Source organism: Urocampus carinirostris, chromosome 1 (genome assembly GCF_059441175.1).
Source record: "Urocampus carinirostris isolate Australia breed hairy pipefish chromosome 1, RoL_Ucar_1.0, whole genome shotgun sequence".
NCBI lineage: Eukaryota > Metazoa > Chordata > Actinopteri > Syngnathiformes > Syngnathidae > Urocampus > Urocampus carinirostris.
Window position 1 is genome coordinate 26380629 of NC_142349.1, and position 20821 is coordinate 26401449.

At 41.0% G+C, this 20821-nt stretch overlaps 2 protein-coding genes across 5 annotated transcripts in view; both read left to right on the forward strand.

Moving 5' to 3' along the window:
- septin9a (septin 9a) overlaps nucleotides 1-896 on the forward strand; it is a 93924-nt gene extending 93028 nt beyond the window's left edge. For all 4 annotated transcript variants that reach the window (XM_088332382.1, XM_088332408.1, XM_088332392.1 and 1 more), the window contains one exon: nucleotides 2-896. In XM_088332382.1, the coding sequence (XP_088188508.1) occupies nucleotides 2-143 (142 nt within the window). In that variant the 3' untranslated portion in view covers nucleotides 144-896. The remainder of the gene's footprint in view (nucleotide 1) is intronic.
- Nucleotides 897-7356: 6460 nt separating this feature from the next.
- LOC148374102 (trinucleotide repeat-containing gene 6C protein-like) overlaps nucleotides 7357-20821 on the forward strand; it is an 81382-nt gene continuing 67917 nt past the window's right edge. The window contains exon 1 of the mRNA XM_088320725.1: nucleotides 7357-7416. Coding sequence (XP_088176851.1) covers nucleotides 7357-7416 — 60 coding nt within the window. The remainder of the gene's footprint in view (nucleotides 7417-20821) is intronic.

A 20821-nucleotide genomic window follows, 5' to 3' on the forward strand; every position in this document is an offset into this window, starting at 1 on the left:
GGACCCACATGCAGAACATCAAAGACATCACCAGCAGCATCCACTACGAAATGTACCGCGTGAGGCGCCTCAACGAGAACAACGTGGTGGCGACTCACGCCAACGGCATGCCAGAACACCATCTTACTGCCCATGAGATCTAGAAACCTCCCGACGGTCTTTTCCTTCATCTTGGAAACTTCAATCTTCTTTGTACATGTTGTGTCAAACACAAAGTAGCCTGACCGGGAAGAAAAGTGAAACGACGTTTTGTTTTACACCCTGGCTGGCAACGTTCCTGACAATCTTCGTTGTTGAACTGACAGTTCAAACGAACCCTCCGACTTTGTTCGATCACGTTTTACGCTTACTCCGGCACCGCCTGTTATCTGCGCGTTTCGCAGGCTCATCGTCGCTGCACACAAAAGGTTAAAAACGAGGGTGAAAAATGGCGCGTGTGTTCAGATGCCGCTCACTTAATGCCACAATGTGCGTTCCTGTCTCGATCACAGACATGGACCTCTGCGTTGTTTTTAATTTCCGACCTTAAGTGCCACTGTTTTTATTGAAAGAAATATGTAATGAGAGTGATTTATTATGCATACATATTTATGCACTAAGTCAAATGTGAATATACGTGGTCCATTTCTTCATTATTTCCAAATTTTAGGCCCAATCAATCGTGCCTTATTTATTGGAGAATGCTATGGATGCCGCGTTTCCTGCAGTTAAATGTTTCCATCGGTTCCTGAGGTTTTTATTGATACAAAACCAAATTTGTCTGATTTACAGAGCATCTTTGCCAGTTAGTTTTGCTTATTCACACCTCGCTGCCTTACTATTTTGTATTCCTTGTTCTTTTTTTTTACCTACAAAATGTTATTTGTAATTTTAAGAAATAAATATAATCGTTCGAATGGTGTGTGGTTTTTTTTGTTTTGTTTTTTTTAAAGCTGACCTGTGCTGTACTTGCCTCTTACTTTCATGTATCTCTTAGCCTGAAGTTCTCCAGACCAAGTAATTGTCTTGCATGCTCTGATAATTGTCAGGGTGGAAAGTTTTAATGGCCGTGTCATGAAGCATTTACAACAAATTCAGAGCTACGCTGATTAACATCGCTAACACTGTTGGCTCTATTGATCCTCATGAGACTCCGGAAGTCCTCGCAGATGCTATGCAGACATCAACAATCACGAGAAGTCTTTCATTACAAATGAACTGTGTTGGTGAAATTGCTTGTTAGTGACTTCATTCAAAGGTAGATCATTCTCTGAAAGTAACTAGAAATAAATATCTGTAAAATCCGGACTATAGAGTGCACCTGATTATAAGTTGCAAGTGCCCACATTTAATCATGTAGCAAAGCCAAAAGCTTATCCCAAATTTGACGGAAAATTATACCTGTAATTAAAATTTAATGCAGACCTTTAAAGTCCGGGTCCTCTTGAAAGTAATCCAATGAAAAAAATGTATATTTCCAAAGTTAAGGATGGGAAAAAATATATACCGGTATCCACTATTGTCCGCTGCAACAAACAGATTTAACTCAGCTTCACCCCACTTCCCGTCAGCCCGCGTTTGCTCCGCCCCTTCTTTTTGATTCGCTCGTAGAAAACATCACAAAAAGTGTCTAAAATAAATACATGACAAAAATATACAGTTGCAAATACATATTATACATGGTTACACATATTTACAAAGGAAGACGGTACACCGAGAGAGTTTTCAAAGTTTTAATAATAATAATATAACTTTCATCCCAAACCGTGCCTGTGAAAGGTACCACCACGCTACTCCTAACACGCTCGTTACAATTAAAGCGTAGCTGTTGAAAAAAGTCGTACCGCAATAGTATATCTATGAGCTCGCTTTGTCCACTCCACGCATCGGCCCGGTATAGCAGTACCTCCGGGAACGGTGCATTCGCAATGATCGCAGCAAGGCTTTAGGGCTAGGACCTTAGCTTGGCCTTTTGGCTGAGAGTAAGTGTCCCGGCTCCTAGGCTTTGTAGCGTATTATGAACTGACCGATAACGGATAATGAATAACGAAGATAGATCAATAACCCTTAAACCCCCCCCCCCCTCTCCTTATAACCGCCGCCACCAAGGGCGACTTCCTCATTATCGGAAAGAACCTTTGTCAGACTGACAATTCGTACGCAAACTAAGAGGATACTGTCTACCTCGGCGCACTTATCCCACCGGTCTAAATCTTACCTTTTGTACTCGCGTGCCGCTGGTGGCAGTTGGAAAAATGACATAAATTGGCCGCTTAACTGAATAAGCCGCAGGTCTGAACATTTGGGAAAAAAGTAGCGGCTTATAGTCCGGAATTTACGGTACCGTGTATATATAGACCCCCTAAAACTACTTTGAAATAGCCCATTATAAAAGAAATGGAAGAAAACATGTACACCAACCTGTGGAAGCTGCAAACTTTTCCTATTTCTTGGCTTGTGCTCTCTTGAGAGATTGAAAACACACTTACCTGAGACACTCCACATCCATTTAGTCCCTGGGATTTAAACCAACTCGAAGATTCCCTTCTACATTTCTGATTCCTAACCGAGAACTTTTTTTCAAGGACCATAATCGAGCACACTTTTACCGTAAATTATCTGCTCACATTTGCTCCGTTGGCAGCATGTAGGTTGGTTCTTCCTGTATAAGCACAAACCTCCTTTCGCAAGCTCTGCCTACTGTTCACTAAAGGTCAGACAACCAAATATGACAATACAGTATAGACTGAACTGATTTTTTTTTTGTATTTTATAGTTGTAGATAAGTATCTATGGTAGGGAGAATATCTCCGTGAGGAGAAATTTTGTGTTCTCGTTCTTGAGACGGCATCACTTTAACTATATACTGTTTTTTATTACGTAGGTAAAAATGAATACACCGTTTAGCGTCGCTGGCAGATTGAGAATTGTATGTAACATTGGGATAGCATAATTATTTTCATTTATGCTACGCTGCACTATTTTTATTACACTCTTATTACAATTTAGCCCCTACCTTGTAAACATTTTTCCTTTTTATCCTGACATTCTATGATCTTATTTTTCCCTTTGAAGTCTTCATTACGAGTTGATCCTGGAGTGCCACGTCTAACATTGTTTCAAATTCATGATAAAATGAAATGATGTGCATTTATATAGCGCTTTTCTAGTCAATGACTTCCCAAAGCGCTTTACATTGTGCTTCACATTTCCCAATAGCGGCCGTGATGTGTGCAGCCATGTAAGGCGCTAACCTGCTTATTGGGGGTAATTGGGGGTTCAATGTCTTACCCAAGGACACTTCGACATGTAACACGGACAAGCCGGGATTCGAACTGGGATCCCTTAATCCTAAAACGATCGCTCTACCTCCTGAGCTACTGCCGCCCCAATTCACTACGTTGTTATGAATGACAATAAATACAACTCAAAGTAGATCCACGTTGAACTTTTATTGTTGACAGTGTACATCAGGGGTCTTAAATCACGGCCCTGGGGCTAATTGCAGCCCACGGGTTGATAGTTTGAGGGCCCAGCCTTAATATGAAAATCTAAAGGGACAGTGTGCATTATCAAGCGCCTCCTTGTGGGAAAAATATAATTCATTACCAAAAAAAAATACAATGAACAATGAAACAAATCTCCATGTTTTGAAATACTCAAGAGGAATTTACATTTATTTTACATAACATTAACCTAATTTAGATGGAGCTGACATCATTGGTGACCATCTTGCTGTTACAGGTACCCGCAAAAGCAAACAAAATCGGTCTTTTTTCATTTTCTTTCTTGCCTTTTTTTGCCCAGTTTCATTTATTTTCATCTTTCTTTCTTTTCCCCTTTTTGTCTTTTTATTTCCCCTTTTCCATTATCTTTTTATCCTTTTGTCTTTATTTGCAAAGGGCTGGGCAAAAAAAAATGTAGTTCGGTCACTTTAAGACTTGTGTCTTTTTTCTCTTCAGCGCTCGTTTTTGGTTGCGCTGCAAAATCAAGTAACCTCTAGTGGTCAAATAATACAAACTGTCCCTTTTATGTAAGTGCTGCCCACGCAAATAAAATATTTTTTATTACTGATTGATTCATTTTTACATTAATTTTTAATATTTTTATTTTCAGATCTTATCTTGTGTAGCATTTTTTTCATATTTGAATACGGTGGATTTTTTTTTTAATTCGGAAGTTTTCTTGCGGAAAAAACAATTCGACCTAACCTCACCTAGACCTTACCTCCGGCGGCCCTCAAGTCAATTGAGTTTGAGACCCCTGGTGTACATAAACAAACACTAGGTGGTGTTAGAGACCATGCTTCTGCCTTGTCTAAAAAAAAATCCATTTTGCATACGTCAGTAACGACAGACACTGTAGCACTACAAAACAAGTGTGCGTGTTAAAAACAATTTCCTTTTAATAAGGTGTGCAGATATTTGCAAAAGGCCCAATTTTTTTACTTTTTGCACAAGACCCAAAATGCAGACGCTACTGTCTTGAAATAGTTCTTCTCGAATATTTTAGCTGTGGAAACAATTTCTCAACAGGAGTTGCTATACTGAGAAAAATATAACGAAATGTATAAGCATGGAGGAAAATCCCAAATGCCAGAAAGTAGGGGTGGGTGATTCTGGCAATCGATTCAATCAAAGTAAATACATTTCAGGCACTAAAAATGTTTCTGTTCTATTATTAAACTGTTTCAGAACAAAGGCTGGGGGAGTCAAAAAAGTAGCAATGTGACAAAAAAAATATAACAATAATAATGACGTTTACATGTTGACTATATGTAACGGGTGTAATAATAACTTTTGTTTTATTGAAACTCCTGCTGAAATATGTGTATAGTTTTTGGTAAATGTCCTGCTATGATGAGTCCAACAGTGCCATCTGCTGGTATGGGGTGGGGGCATGTTTTTGGCTCCTGACGTGACCGGGAGGCAGGGTTTGTTGGCAGTCTTCAGAGAGAACTGCTACTGGTAAGACACATCTTATGCCGCGGTTACATATACAGTGAAGAAAATAAGTATTTGAACACCTTGCTATTTTGCTATTTCTCCCACTTAGAAAGCATGGAAGGCAGCACGGCGGCGCAGTGGTTAGCGCGTGTGCGGCACAATTCTGAGGTCGTGGGAACCTCCTGCGTTGGTTCAAATCCAGCTACCGGACTTACTGTGCGGAGTTTGTATGCTCTCCCTGTGCTTGCGTGGGTTTCTTCCGGGCACTCCAGATTCCTCCCACATTCCGCGAGTGTGCCCTGCGATTGGCTGGCAACCAGTTCAGGATGTCGCCTGCCCACTGCCCGATGATTGCTGGGATGGGCTCCAGCACCCCCGCGAACCTACTGAGGATAAGCGGTGCAGCTAATGAGATGAGATGAGATGAGAGAAAGCATGGAAGGGTCTGAAATTTTCATCGTAGGTGCATGTCCACTGTGAGCGAGACAAACTAAAAAGAAACATCCAGAAATCACAATGCATGTTTTTTTTAACAATTTATTTATGTGATACAGCTGCAAATAAATATTTGAACGCCTGTGTATCATCTAGAATTTTAACCCTAAAAGGTCTGTTAGTCCGCCCATTAGAAGTCCACCTGCCCTCCATGTATCATCCTGAATGACATGCACCTGTTTGAGGTCGTAAGCTGCATGAAGACATCTGTCCACAACATACAATCAGTAAGACTTTAACTTGTGACATGGCGAAGACCAAAGACAAAATTGTACACCTCCACAATGTTGGAAAGGGCTACAGAGCGATTGCCAAGCAGCTTGGTTAAAAAAGGTCCCCTGTTGGAGCAATCATTAGAAAAGGGAAGAAGCTAAACATGACAATCAATCTCAATCGGATTGGAGCCCCATGCAAGATATCACATTGTGGGGTCTCAATGATTCTAAGTAAGGTGAGGAATCAGCCCTGAACTACACGACAGGAGTTGGTCAATGATCTGAAAAGAGCTGGGACCACCGTTTCCAAGGTTACTGTAGGTAATACACAAAGACAGCATGATTTGAAATCATGCATTGCGCAAAAGGTTCCCCTGCTTAAACCAGCACATGTCAAGGCCTGTCTTAAGTTTGCATATGACCGTTTGGATACTACAGAGGAGTCATGGGAGAAAGTTATGTGGTCAGATGACACCAAAATAGAACTTTTTGGTCATAATTCCACTAAACGTGTCAAACCAAAGATCCTGCAATGTAACGAAGAAGCCCTTTTGGGTCTGTTTCCGTAACAACATGTTTACATTTTTGGGTTGCAGCTTGTTGCTCTCTGTAGGTTGTACTTTTTTGATATGTTTAAGTCAATTTGCCACTGTAGTGTACCATTTTAGAACACGAATGAATCCTGGAATTTTCCTTTTCTGTTGTTGCGCTTCCCATTTTCCCTCTGTGATATTTAGATCATAAGTCTGTGTAGATTTTTCCCTCTCCCCTTGCCTGGCAGGTGGAATGCATCAGCATGCCAGATAGAGGTAATAAAGTGTGCATGTCAGTCCAGCAAAAAGGCATAAACTTAGAGGGGGGCCGAGGGCGAGAAAAGGACTGTTCTATCTAAATAGAGAAGTGGTTCATGGTTCACAAATCCCTTAACCGCATGGGTTGTCGGGGCACCAATGAGGACACAACTCTGGACAGCCTTCTTCACTGTTGACGGTGCTTGGCCTGTTCTTGGGTCATGGCAAAGTTGGCACCAATCCAATCCTTAAGGTTGTTTGCCCAGTTCCTTTTCTGTCTTCCTCTCCTCCAGCCCCTTGGACTGTTCCCTGGAGAATTATCTAGGTCAGTCCAGATGATCTTGTGACGTGACCATACCAATGAAGTTTCCGTCTGCACACAGTTGACAACAGTTCTTCGCAGGGTCCAATGTGCCCTCTAATGGTGTTGCACACTGTTTCATGCAGCAAGGCTGCATTCTCTCTCCAACTTTATTCAACATCTTCCAGGAGAGGATCGTGTTCGAAGCTCTGGAGCAACATGAATGTACAGTCAGTATTGGGGGGACACAACATCACTAACCTCGATTTTAATATTGCCAGATTGGCAGGAGACGAACAGGAATTCAAGGATCTGGTCACTCGCCTGGACAGCATCAAGCCAGTATGGGATGGAAATTAGCACAAAAAAATGTCTTACAATCCCCAAAGTATCACCACAAACATCACCATCAACCACAGAGAGCTAGAACCTGTCGCCAAATTTAAATATCTTGGAGCTGTCATATCATAAGAGGGGTCAGAACCAGAAATTATGGCCAGGATAGCTCAAGCAACAGCCACACTTTCCAGACTTAAACCCATCTGGAGGGACAAGAACATAGCAGTGAAATCAAAGATCAGACTCATGCAAGCGCCGGTTACTTCCCCCCTCCTCTACATTTACGAAACATGGACATGGACATAGACATGGAGATGCGATGCTACAGGAAACCTCTACGCATGAACGTGGTACTTTTAGGAAATTAGTGGAGGGATGACGTTATCCATCCCAGGACAAAAGTAGTGATGCGATTCAAGTACATGCTTAGTATAGATAATATCTATACGTATTTGTACTGATGCGCCCACCCCTACCAGACAGGGCACAATTATCACATTACGGTTTGACTTCCTTGTTGTGCTGTGTTGACAGGGTATCACAATGTAATATACACACAAGCCGACACCTCGTGATACGGCAAATCTGCGATAATGGGGGTGATATACAGTTAAAATAAAATAAAAGGAAGGAGGGGGTAGTGGGCAAAAGGGGGAGGTCACACAGGAGGGTCATGTAATAAGAATTTAATTTTCCCCATGGCTGCACAATTGGATCATGTCGCTATATAGCACAGGGCTGCACACACTAATTCTATAGGGAAGCAGCCCACCTCCTTTCTGGCGCTTGTTAATGGCAAGAGTACTGGAAATCAGCGCTGTTTCCATCGAACACATCGCTTGGGAATTTGCTCTTCATTAGGGACACCCTCACACTTCAATGACATCCAATTTAGCTAAATTCTCTCCTCGCAAAGGCAGACTTTCGACCTCTATTAGCCCTTAGCCTGTTTAAACTGGCTAGCACCGCTAATTACAACAAATGGTCAAGCCCTTTCACTTGATTAAACAAACAATAATCAATATTAACACATCATTACCACTTGGCATGTTCTATTTTTTTGCTCTCATTGCTTTACTTTTCGTTCTCTTGCAGCGATGAACAAACAGATGCTTAAACTAGATAGCGAAACTAGTTTTGGGTCATTAGCACATGTGGATGGGAAAGCCAAAGAGGCCATTTTCACTTCAAGAGTGACCTACCTGTTTTCTCATAAACTATTATCACTCTGGCCAAAATTCTTCTGACCTGATGGAGTAGAATGTCTTTCTATTAAAGCTGCTGAGTCAGCAAAACCAAAAATGCTGAGTCAGCTTCTTTTGGCAGTTTCAGAATCTGGGGTAATCTACCTGACTGCCTGTACAAGATTCAGATTCAGATCTACTTTATTGTCATTCTAGTACACGTGTATACAGAACGAAATGTCGATACATCTGACCCGCCCAGTTTCCTTGAATGTACAGATATAAGTAAAAGTTGTATTGTATTATGGCTACGTATAGCATTTACCATAGTGCCGATAGTGCAAGAGGAGTAGCTAACCAGATGTGCAAAATGGGCAGTCAGGTTAACAAGTCAGGTAAACAGTAACATGTAACAGTAACAAGATGGTCCTAGTATTCAAAGTTGTTCTGGCTTGGGAGAGTGGAATGTCTTTCTGGGAAAAACAAAAAGTAAAACAAAAAGTGCAGACATTTCTCACATAATAACATTTTCTATCTTTATATATGAATAGATTTACTTATTTATTCCTAAATTACTTTTTTCTTTTATTCATTCATTTATTTAGTTCTATATTTATGTTTAAATGTATTTATTTTTGCTTTTATTTATTCATGTCCAAATACACTAGTGTTTTTGAGGTTTTTGGGTACTTGTTGGCAGACAAATATACAGTGCATCCGGAAAGTATTCACAGCGCTTCACTTTTTCCACATTTTGTTATGTTACAGCCTCATTCCAAATTGTATTAATTTAACAAAAATACTCCATTATCAGAATGTGAAAAAAGTTTTTTTTTTTACTTTTTTTTCAATTTATTAAAAATAGAAAACTAAGAAATCACATTTACATAAGTATTCACAGCCTTTGCCATGAAGCTCGAAATTGAGCGCAGGTGCATATTTTTTCCACTGATCATCCTTGAGATCTTTCTACAGCTTAATTGGAGTCCACCTGCAGTAAATTAGGTTGATTGGACATGATTTGGAAAGGCACACACCTGTCTATATAAGGTCCCACAGTTGAGTGTGCATGTCAGAGCACAAACATCAAGCATGAAGTCAAAAGAACTGTCTGTAGACCTGCGAGACAGGATTGTCTTGAGGCACAAATCTGGGGAAGGATACAGAAAAAATTCTGCTGCTTTGAAGGTCCCAATGAGCACAGTGGCCTCCATTATTCGTAAATGGAAGACATTTGGAACCACCAGGACTCTTCCTAGAGCTGGCCGGCCTTCTAAACTGAGCGTTCGGGGAAGAAGGGCCTTAGTCAGGGAGGTGACCAAGAACCCGATGGTCACTCTGTCAGAGCTCCAGCGTTCCTCTGTGGAGAGAGGAGAACCTTCCAGAAGGACATCCATCTCTGCAGCAATCCACCAATCAGGCCTGTATGGTAGAGTGGCCAGATGAAAGCCACTCCTTAGTAAAAGGAACATGGAAGCCCGTCTGGAATTTGCCAAAAAGCACCTGAATGACTCTCAGACCATGAGAAACAAAATTCTCTGGTCTGATGAGACAAAGATTGAACTTTTTGGTGTGAATGCCAGGCGGCATGTTTGGAGTAAACCAGGCACCGCTCATCACCAGGCCAATACCATCCCTACAGTGAAGCATGGTGGTGGCAGCATCATGCTGTGGGGATGTTTTTCAGCAGCAGGAACTGGTAGACTAGTCAGGATAGAAGGAAAAATGAATGCAGCAATATATAGAGATATCCTGGATGAAAACCTGATCCAGAGCGCTCTTGACCTCAGGCTGGAGCGAAGGTTCATTTTTGAGCAGGACAACGACCCAAAGCACACAGCCAAAATATCAAAAGATTGGCTTCAGAACCACTCCGTGAATGTCTTGGAGTGGCCCAGCCAGAGTCCAGACTTCAATCCGATCGAACATCTCTGGAGAGATCTGAAAATGGCTGTGCACAAACGTCTCCCATCCAACCTGATTGAGCTTGAGACTTATTGCAAAGAAGAATGGGCAAAACTGCCTAAAGATAGGTGTGCTAAACCTGTGGGATCATATTGAAAAAGACTTGAGGCTGTATTTGCTGCCAAAGTTGGATCAACAAAGTATTAAGCAAGGGCTGTGAATACTTATGTAAATGTGATTTCTTAGTTTTCTATTTTTAATAAATTCAAAAAAAGGAAAAAAACAAAAACTTTTTCACATTGTCATAGTGGAGTATTTTGTGTAGAATTTTGAGATAAGAGATTAAATTAATACGATTTGGAATGAGGCTGTAACATAACAAAATGTGGAAAAAGTGAAGCGCTGTGAATACTTTCCTGATGCACTGCATCAGATCCCTTTAGAGGAGGCTCATGATATCTAAAATAATTTCTCCACTCACGAGTATTTTTCAAGAATCCATGTTTGATAGATCATGAATTTTTTTCTTATTCTTTTTGCTTTTTTTAATTATTTACTTATTTACCAATAGGGGGGACTAAATAATACAAACTATCCTTTTAATGCAATAGTGATGCATTTTCTTATCAAAGAAGTTATTTTGGTGGATATTGTTCTCACCTGATTTTTCAGGAAAATCGGACCTTTATCTTGCAGAGCATACAATGACACTCGGCACTGGACTTGAGTTGCGTTCAATGACCAGGAACGGAGTCGCATCTTTCAAATATCCAAAGAAAAAATCTCTGCCGTCTGAATGTTTTGGCTAGTTATGTATGATCTCAAAGTATTTCTCTAAATGTCAAGGTAGGGTGCGTCGTTTGAGGTGTCCTTAAAAAGATATAAGTAGAATATTTTCTCTATTAAGTATGCGTTAACAATGCCCAACTGTGTTTAAAGAGCCTTTATAATGTTTGTTCCACCGTGCCCATGTGCCTTTACCTTATTTTTAGCTAAGCTGTTCCGGGACACGCAACACATTAGCTATAAGAGGGGGAAGTTGCCTGTCATTGTAGTTTTTTGTTAGTGTAGCCTGAAAATGGTAAAAGTGAGAAAAGTCCGTTCTCAAATACAGTTCAAGTGCCAAACCAAACTCCAAAATTTATTTAAGCACCTCTAAGAAATGCGCGTACTTTAAAAATCGCTGACTGAGGCTATGATTACGACTAAGCCAGGAGATGGTGGTGAACAGCAAAAAAAAAATCAAAATACTAACTATCATTATCACAAGCATTGCTGGGAAAACAAACTCACAGTAAAGTGGCTTGAACATTTGTGGGTACAAAATGCACTAGAGCCATTTTCACGTGATGGCAGAGGGCACTGGTTTAAATAAGTTATTGGAATTCTCATGTTTTTTGAGCAAAACACCACATAGACTGGGTTTATAGTGAGAAATTAGCATTTGGAAATACAGTAATTGCTTGTTTTCCGCAGGGATTCCATTCCAAAAATGTATGGCGATAGTCAAAACCTACAAATGAGAAACCTGAACACATTTATTGAATGATTTATTTATTACTCAATACTCAATAGGCTCATGTCAAGGTAAAACTTGAGATTGTATTAAGGTAAAGAAAGAAGCACACTCAGAGTCAGGTGGTGATGTTGGGTAGCCCCTTCATCGGAGGCGCATCCCACTTGAGCTTTCCCCTAGATCAAGTTCCAAGATCAGCTCAGAGAGGAAAGACACCCATCCGATAACTACTAGCCCATTTATTCAAAACACAGCCGTGAAACATCATATCTGAGTGATTTGAACAAGATCACATGAATACATGAAACACATCTGATTGGCTCAAACAAAATCACATGATTAAATGGAGTGATATAATACTGGTCGGTAGATGGCGTGCAAGCGCAATAAATGAACATTAAGAATAGTGAAAGTTCTGTAACATAAAAAAACAATGAGTTACTGTAAAATCAAGGGAGTAGAGAAGGGGAGGCAAGCTTGTGACCAGATCTTCCAGCAATAACATGAAGGACATCTTGATTAATAGTTAGCGGGCCCTAAGAGGATACAATTAATGTAAGAATACAAACAGCACCTGGATACAATATTTGACTTCGTTAAGGTACATTTGAGGATAAAATCATTCAAAGGCACATTCAAACTACAATTTCCCTTACAGCTCAAGCATTTGTTAATCAAATAAAATAACTGTACAAAGGTTTTGTTTTTTTAAACTAACTTCCGCACTGTCAAATTATAATATTAAAAGTATTCTTGCCATTTTATTGTACAACTGTATGGATTAGGGGGACTTTACATGATACTTTGCCGCCATTATGTGGAAATAATGGAAAACTGTATTTACAGAAACCATATATTTTTCTATTGTCAAAAATTTTACAAAACATGCCAGGAAGCCATTAAGGAGCGCCAAAGACATGCATGTGGCTCCGAGCAGGTTTAGCGGGTGAAGAGGTTTAACTTTGTTGGCGATAGAATGCATCTTCCTCTTATTAGCCAATCAGAATGCCGAACAGGATGCTCAATGACCATAGGTAAACCGCATCCTATGATAAAGAGGCAGTTATGCAATAAGACTCAATTATTGAGTGACACTCACCTCTGAACACCATTTATGCAAAGGTACCCATCTTGGAAAATGGCAGCCACTTGACAAGCTGAATTGAAGACCGACGCACACAAAGAATGTCGTCAAAGTGTAAGGCAAATCTCTCTGACTTAATTAAGAGCAACACACTTTGGAGCTGCCATCCCCTTTCTCTAATTAGTCATGAATATGAAATTGTGTTTTAATTATGCAGCTATTACACCCGAGGGAGAGCCAATGTGAGCAAAATCAAGTACTAATTCCCCTTTCTTCACTCAGCTCCATTCTCTCAGGAGGACGAGCTGCAAGGGATGTTATTTCGAGTGTCGAACGTTCTAATCTAGATTTGACATTTCTCATGTAGCAGAAATTTAGTTTAATCATCAGGAATAGCCGAAGTTTAATCCTGGTGTATATTGTTGGGCAGTAGGTTTAGCCTTAGACCGTAGGTGTCAAAGAATCAGGCCCGCCAAGGGTTTTTACCAGACCCGCAAGGAGACACTGAGAGAAGCGCGAGAGAAAAATGAGCTTCGGTGTCAAATACTGTATGTCCACTTGATGTCAGCCAAGACAGGGACCGCAAAGCAACTGTAGTATAATTAGTAGTATTAGTTTATCTCTTGCTCTTTTTCTTTTTTTCTTTCTCCCTCTCTCTCTCTCCCTCTCTCTCTCTCTCTATCCCTCTCTCCAACTCTCTTTCTTTCTCTTTTTTTTCCTCTTTTATCCTCACTCCCCCCCTCTCTCTCTCTCTTTTTTTATTTTTCTTGTTTCTGTCTCACCCTCTCTCTCCCTCTTTTTCCTTCTCTTTTTTTCTATGTTTTACTCTCTCATTTTTCCTCTTTAACTGTTTCCTTTTTTCTAACTATTTCCCTTTCTCTTCAGTTGTTATAAAATGTGACAGCCAGACTTTTCACTCGGACAAGAAAGTTTGATCATATCACCCCAACTTCAGCTAACTTGCACTTGCTGCCTGTACATTTAAGATGTGACTTTAAGGTTCTGTTACTAACATACAAATTTACATTGACTGCCACTTCTTATCCCTCTCATTTGATTTCCCACAATGTTCCTGCTCGGAGCCGCTGCTCGGAAATGCTGATATACTCCAAGAGGCCAGAAGAAATCTGCAAGCTTTGGGCCCTGGTGCTGCTTAAGGACCTGTTACCCAATGCAACGTTTATTACAGCCTGGTTAGGGGGATTACCACTTGTGAGGCCCCTTCTCAAGCCGCATTCCGGTTTCAGACCAGGGGATGGTATAATCGTGGCCTGTGCAGTACTTCGAGACATTTTGTGATTAAGCGCCATACAAATTAATGTGACTCGACTTGATAACTTTTAAACAATCAGTTGTCATGTTTGCCACAACTGAATTTGGTGCAGCCTTTTATTTTTTTCCCTTAAATAATATACTTCATTAAGCGTTTACTTTAGCGTTTAATGTTAATTATGAATTTATTTTTATTTTTGCACGCCGGAATCTATTATCTCACCTAACTTGTTAGTGAGTACTACATAAATATTCATGGCATAATTTAGGTCTGAGAAGAATGCGTGCAGCATAAAGGACATGGCTGGTGAAAATTATGCTTGTTTGGCCTTGGCATAGTTCCATGTTCTAAATTAGGCTTTTTTTTCATTTGCAGCAATTCCCTTTAGTGAAAAATGAACTTGGTATTTTGCTCAGGTCAAAGCGGGTTGGATGCGTTTGGGAGCAGGTGCTGATGGTCCGTCGGTCACATCCATGATTGTGTTTCTTGTAATTACTTTGATGAAGGCTGTGGACGTGACGGGCGAGTGAGGGAAATGGAGATGGATGATCCCACCGTGCTGGATTCTACGAGAGGGGAATATTGAACAGGTCGGGTGGGGGTGGCTTGTTGTCAGCGGGCAAGTGGGAGAGAGAGAGAGAGAGAGAGAGAGAGAGAGGGTGATTTTAGAAGGTGAGGTTCTTGCTTTAGTGGTTCTGAAATGCAGGGTGTACCAAAAGTCTTTGGCACATTTTGACATTGAATATCTTGGAAACTATTGAGGATATTAAACACTCCCGGTAAATTCAGAAATCTCGTTATCTTGACTTTACACGGAATGTTCAAAGTTCTTCCATGGTCACACGATATACATCAAGCCGATAATCAAATTTTTAACAAACTCGTCCCAGCATTGCATTTTCAATGGTTGCGACAGCTTCGGTTAATGGTGCCTTCAGTTCTGCCTGGACTGTCCAATCCACCTGTCGCAGTGTTGTGTTTAAAACAGCCCAACCCTGAGGCCCCAGTGTGGAAGCACCCCAGCCTGTTGGAAAACGAACTCGCCAGACTCTTTTTCACTCAATTTATCGATCAACCAGTTTTACAGCATGTCAAGGTACTGTCTCTCAATTGACTCTTGTTCTTTCAAAGAAGAATGGTCCATAGACAGCATTCTTTGGCATAGCACAAATCAATCCCGCTGATGCTCAAAAGGTTCATGTGGGTTCTCAGTATCCCATATATGAGTGTTATGCATGTTAACATGGATACAACAGAAACAGTCTATTAAACATTGATACATGGTTACATGGAAAATTGCCTCATCGCTAAAACAAGCCGGTCGTCTAATCCAGGGATTTTCAACGACTGTGCCGCGGCACACTAGTGTGCCATGAGAGATCGTCAGGTGTGCCGTGAGAAATTATCGAATGTCACTTTTTAGAATTTAAAATTCTATAAAAGAGTTATGAATCTCATCTCATCTCATCTCATCAGCTGCACCGCTTATCCTCAGTAGGGTCGCGGGGGTGCTGGAGCCCATCCCAGCAATCATCGGGCAGTGGGCAGGGGACACCCTGGACTGGTTGCCAGCCAATCACAGGGCACACAGGGACAGACAACTCACTCGCTCAGTCACACCTAGGGACAATTTGGACCGGCCAATTCACCTGAAATGCATGTTTTTGGAATGTGGGAGGAAACCGGAGTGCCCGGAGGAAACCCACGCAAGCACGGGGAGAACATACAAACTCCGCACAGTAAGGCCGCGAGCTGGATTTGAACCCACTTAGGAGGTTCCCACGACCACAGAACTGTGCCGCACACGCGCTAACCACTGCGCCGTCGTGCTGCCCGAGTTATGAATCATTTTCTGCAAATATTATGTCATTGTCAAGTGTCTGTGCTGTAAAAACTGGGGGTATTATAAATTATATTGTTATTAAACATACTGGTCAGTGTCATTTTATAACATATTTGGTTAGTGGTGTGCCGCGACATTTTTTCCAATGTAAAAAAACGTGCCCTGGCTCAATAAAGGTTGAAAACACTGTTCTAATCCATCATCTTTATTCTTCTGTTGCATTGGAATGAAATTGCCACGACGAGCTGGTTTATCAGTGTCCTTCAACTGCTGGACTAACTAATTTGTAAAGTGTCATGTGCAGTTGTTTTCTTAAGACACGTCAAACAGTTGTTGAAGGAGACTGAAGTTCCCTGCTGGCTCTTTTGATCGATTTATGAGGGCTAAACTGGAAAGCAGTTCACACCTTTGAAGTTGAGGTGCGTCCCGTTCTTTTAGCTCAGCATAGGCACCTAGCTATTATGAATTTACCATGCCATCTCACTCTGGACTTTCTCTCTTTTTTATGAAATGCATGTTAAACAACAGTCCATGATTCTGTTTCTGCAAATCCAAGCACAAAAAACGCCTTTTCAGGTTGAGGGAACGCCATTAATCAACAGCCTTACAAAAAACTTTAAGTAATTAGATTTAAAATTGCACAAATTATCTTATCACCATTTATTGTTAAAGAGATATGGGGACTACAAATGTCCAAAAGTTTCGGAACACCCTGTACATTAAAAAGTTATTAGCTAACAATATTTGTAAACTACAGCATTTTCAACTGAACCCAAAACTTGAGTAGTCATCGATACTGATACCACTAACACATAAAATTCCATTCCCTATACAAAAGGTGACTGATATTTTTTAATCAATACCTTCAAATCCCATGTCATGAAATCACTCAAGACGATGCAGAGGCACAGTTTGGTACAAATAAACAATTGCTACTATTAAACTATTTTATTATTCCTTTATAAAGGCAGGATTTTGTGAACGCAAAGGCCGACGACGAGGAAACAGTATCCAGAACACCATAGGAACACAAACTTGTAGTCCGCGAGGTATTGCAGGGGTTTTGTACACCTATTAATCAAGAGAGCCATAATGGGAATGCTTGGAACATGGCGTGAAGGACAACAAACATTCAAGGAACAAAGAACACAGAGTCCAGAAAAAAGAAAAGAGGAAGAGTTCTGACAGGAGGAAAACTCACAGGGAAATCAAGACAAGTGAAAATAGCTGTGAGGAGGAAAATCATATCTGGAAGTGAGTGACCAAATAAGGTGAGGGCATGTGAGAGAGAATAGAAGGAGAGGAGAGCGAAAGAGATAGAGAAAGGGGGGGTTCTCAGACAGATCAACAGAACTCAGTGTGCAGGATCGTGACATGCGAATGTAAATATTTTCCTTAATATTGCTTTTATTTAATGACATTTACCATTTCCTTAACTACAAGTTTACGATTTTAAATGACTGCTAGAAGGCGCTTACAAGACCTTTTCTTCCTCTGCGGGTTCGGATCAACATCCGGTTTGTGAGACAGGATGGGTCAAAAAACAAGCGCTAGAGTGAGCAATTTGAGGTCATTATTACAATAAAATAGGTCAATTAGAATATTCTGGGCTAGTGCGACTTGTGAGGTACGAATGGAACTATTGGATGAGGGTGTAAGGTTATGCCAAGTGAAGAGAGTCTGAATAGGGTGGGAAATGGTGTCACGGAGAGCATGCTGAGCGCAAGCATGCGCACTGGTTGGCAGATTTGAAGCAATAGCCAGTTTGTTGCAGTTAGTAAAAAGCGTCAATAGGTGCTTTCACTGATTGTTGTCCGGGATGGCTAATTGATGAATTTCATTAAAATATCCATGTGACAAGTTAAAATAATAAAAAAGATACAACATAAAATTCACATTTATGACTATATGTTGTAACATATGTCGATATTCTAACCCTACCATTGCACGTATGGATAGTTCCAAAATAGGCTGGTATCAGCATGGATACCAATACTTGGTATCTCTACTCACACCTATATCTAAGACATTTACAAGTAGCCTCTAGCGTTGTTTAAATGTCATTCCGCTACTATTGTGATATTTCTGTGCAACATGTTTGTTTCCAGTCCGTGCTATCAGTCTAACCCGGCATTTTGTTTTCATCAAGCTTGTGCTGTTACTTTAGCTCAAGGAAGACCAGCTTCGGGAGCACTGCAGCGCAGCGGTTAGCGCGTATGCGTCACAGTTCTGAGGTCATGAGATCAAACCTCCTGTGTGGAGTTTGCATGTTCTCCCCGTGCTTGCGTGGGTTTCCTCTGGGCACTCCGGTTTCCTCACACATTCCAAAAACATGCATTTCAGGTTAATTGACCAGTTCGAATTGTCCTTAGGTGTGAATGTGCGAGCGAGTTGTCTGTCCCTGTGTCCCCTGCCCACTGCCCGAAGATAGCTTGGGATGGGCTCCAGCACCCCCGCGACCCTACTTAGGATAAGCGGTGCAGATAATGGATGGATGGATGAAAGACCAGCTTCAATATTTTCCCCTCTTCTCAATTTGCACTCCATGCGCCAAGGCCTATCACAAAATAAATGTGTATTGATCCATGCTTTATAAATAACCTTCCCTGTTTATTATCCTCTCACTTTTCTTACTACATTTTGCCCCCTCACTCCATCCGCTCGACATAAACCCTTCAAAATGAACAGATAAAAGCCAACAATTTTCTTGAGAATTGAACGGGAGATTATTTTCTTTTTGCTAGCAGATCAGAGCATGATCCAGGCACTGATCGCATGGAGCAGCCATATTGATTTAAAGGTCATGTCTGGGTTAGTCTGTCTAAGATCTTGACCTAATGAACCTTCAACCGTGCAGCCACAACGATTTTAATCACTATTGTGAAAAAATATTGTGTTGCACCCAACTAATGTTGCACCATTTCTTTCAAAATATTCTACCATCCTTTTAATGCATATAATTTGGGGAAGGTCAGATTCAATTGACATGCGGAAACTACACGTAATTTGGCGCTAAACAAAAGAATATACACGTAGGTCCCACACCCTGACATTTTGCTGAATTATGTTGTTCTGTTTTTTCTTACATTTAAAATGAATGAAATGTCAAGTCAAGTCATTATTTATTTATTTGTTTGTATAGCTCTCAGTCCCAAAAAGTCTCAAAGGGCTGCAAAGGGCCCAATTACATCACCTCCTGATCTAAGACCTACACTAGTGGCAAGGAAACATTCAAAAACCTCAGCATAAGGGAAGGCAGAAGGGGCCACACTTGAGGCAATCCCACTTCCAGGATGATCACCTGCAATAGATGTTTCAAGGGCATCAACAGACAATACACAGTGATCCACCCACCCATTATCTGTGCCTCTTATCCTCACTAGGGTCGCAGGGGTGCTGGAACCCATCCCAGCCATCTTCTGACAGTGGGCAGAGGACACCCTGGTTGCCAATCAGTCGTCATCAAAATTAAATATAGGTGATAACAGAATATCCAGTGAACAGCTTCATACTCCAAAATCTTGACCCATGCGGCATGTTCCAGATGATGGAATACATCAGGTCTAGGTGTCAGTACAATGGCTCGAAATGCATGCACCATGAAACATCCAGGCTCGTTCGTCTTCCTCAAGGACAAGAAGAAGAGTATGAAGTCATCACTCATTAGCTAAAGCATACAAATAATTGAATATAAATGTATCTCAAGCATAGGTTTAAACATTGCCACTAAGGCTGCAGATCGTATCTCAGAGGGCATGCAGTACACAGCACTCGAGCCCGAATGGAAAACGCTCTCAAACCTATGAATTTCTTCTTGGCTCTTGGGATTTCTAGTAGACCAGCATTTTCCAAGCAAAACTTCCTTGCAGGAACATGGGGGGAATTAAATCACAACGATAAAGAAGAGGAAAGTCCATGCAAAATGATGCATGTTACGAATCGAACCTTAAATCACATTTTAAACTGCCAGGGAGCCAGTGAAGATTAGACCAGAGGGTATTACATTGAAGTAATTGATACAGGAGGTAACAAACGCATGAACTACAATCTTGACATGAGACGGGGCAGCATGGGTTGAATCTTTGCTATGTAGCGAAGATGGAAAAAGCTAGTCTAGTGTAACTGAATCGGCAGACTAGGATCAGATGTGTCACCTGGATTTTTGACCGAGTTACACTAAGTGACCTTACATTTGTCTAGGTTTAGAGCAGTGTTTGAGACCAAGTCAAATGAGGCAGAAGACTTTGAGAAAGTAAAGTACCCCTATCTGAAGTTTGCAGACAGCGTTGCCTCCCATTTATCCGCATGACTGTCTGAGCCGAGCATCACAGTGTTACCTTCAAAAACTCGGGCTCACTGTCAGTTGATGTCCCAGCAACTTAAAGGTTGTATTATGAAGAGAAGCTCCCTCCTCAACGTTTCTCTGTGACTTAATGAAGTGCAGTCTCTCATAAGCGTCACAGTGGCACGGTGGTCAAGTTAACTCCTGTTTTGTGCCATCAAATCTTCCACGCTAACAATGACAATGGCTTCTCATGTCACGTCAGGTCAAAAGTCTCGGCCTATCCAGATGCAGTCCATTAAATATTAATACAGTAGGATGTTTACATATTAGATTAAGTATCGGCAAAAAGCTTCTCCTAAAATCTTCATTATAGCTTGTTAGGAATTAATATTAAAATGTATCGTTTACCAAATTGTTCGAACTAGTTATCTGACTCCATTAACATTCACCCAACAATGCGCGCTCGTTTCTTGATGGAAAAGATGGACAAGAATAGCCGACATTTTCACACGGGGACAGTTTTAATTTCTTGAACAATTTAACTAAGTGAACTCCATCGAATATGGCCGAATTAGCCGAATTAGTGTCGCTCGAGTCTCTGTCAAGCCTCCTCTCTCGTTCTCCTGCCTTCTCTTCTCGGCCCATGTTTTTCTGCAAGCTGGTGT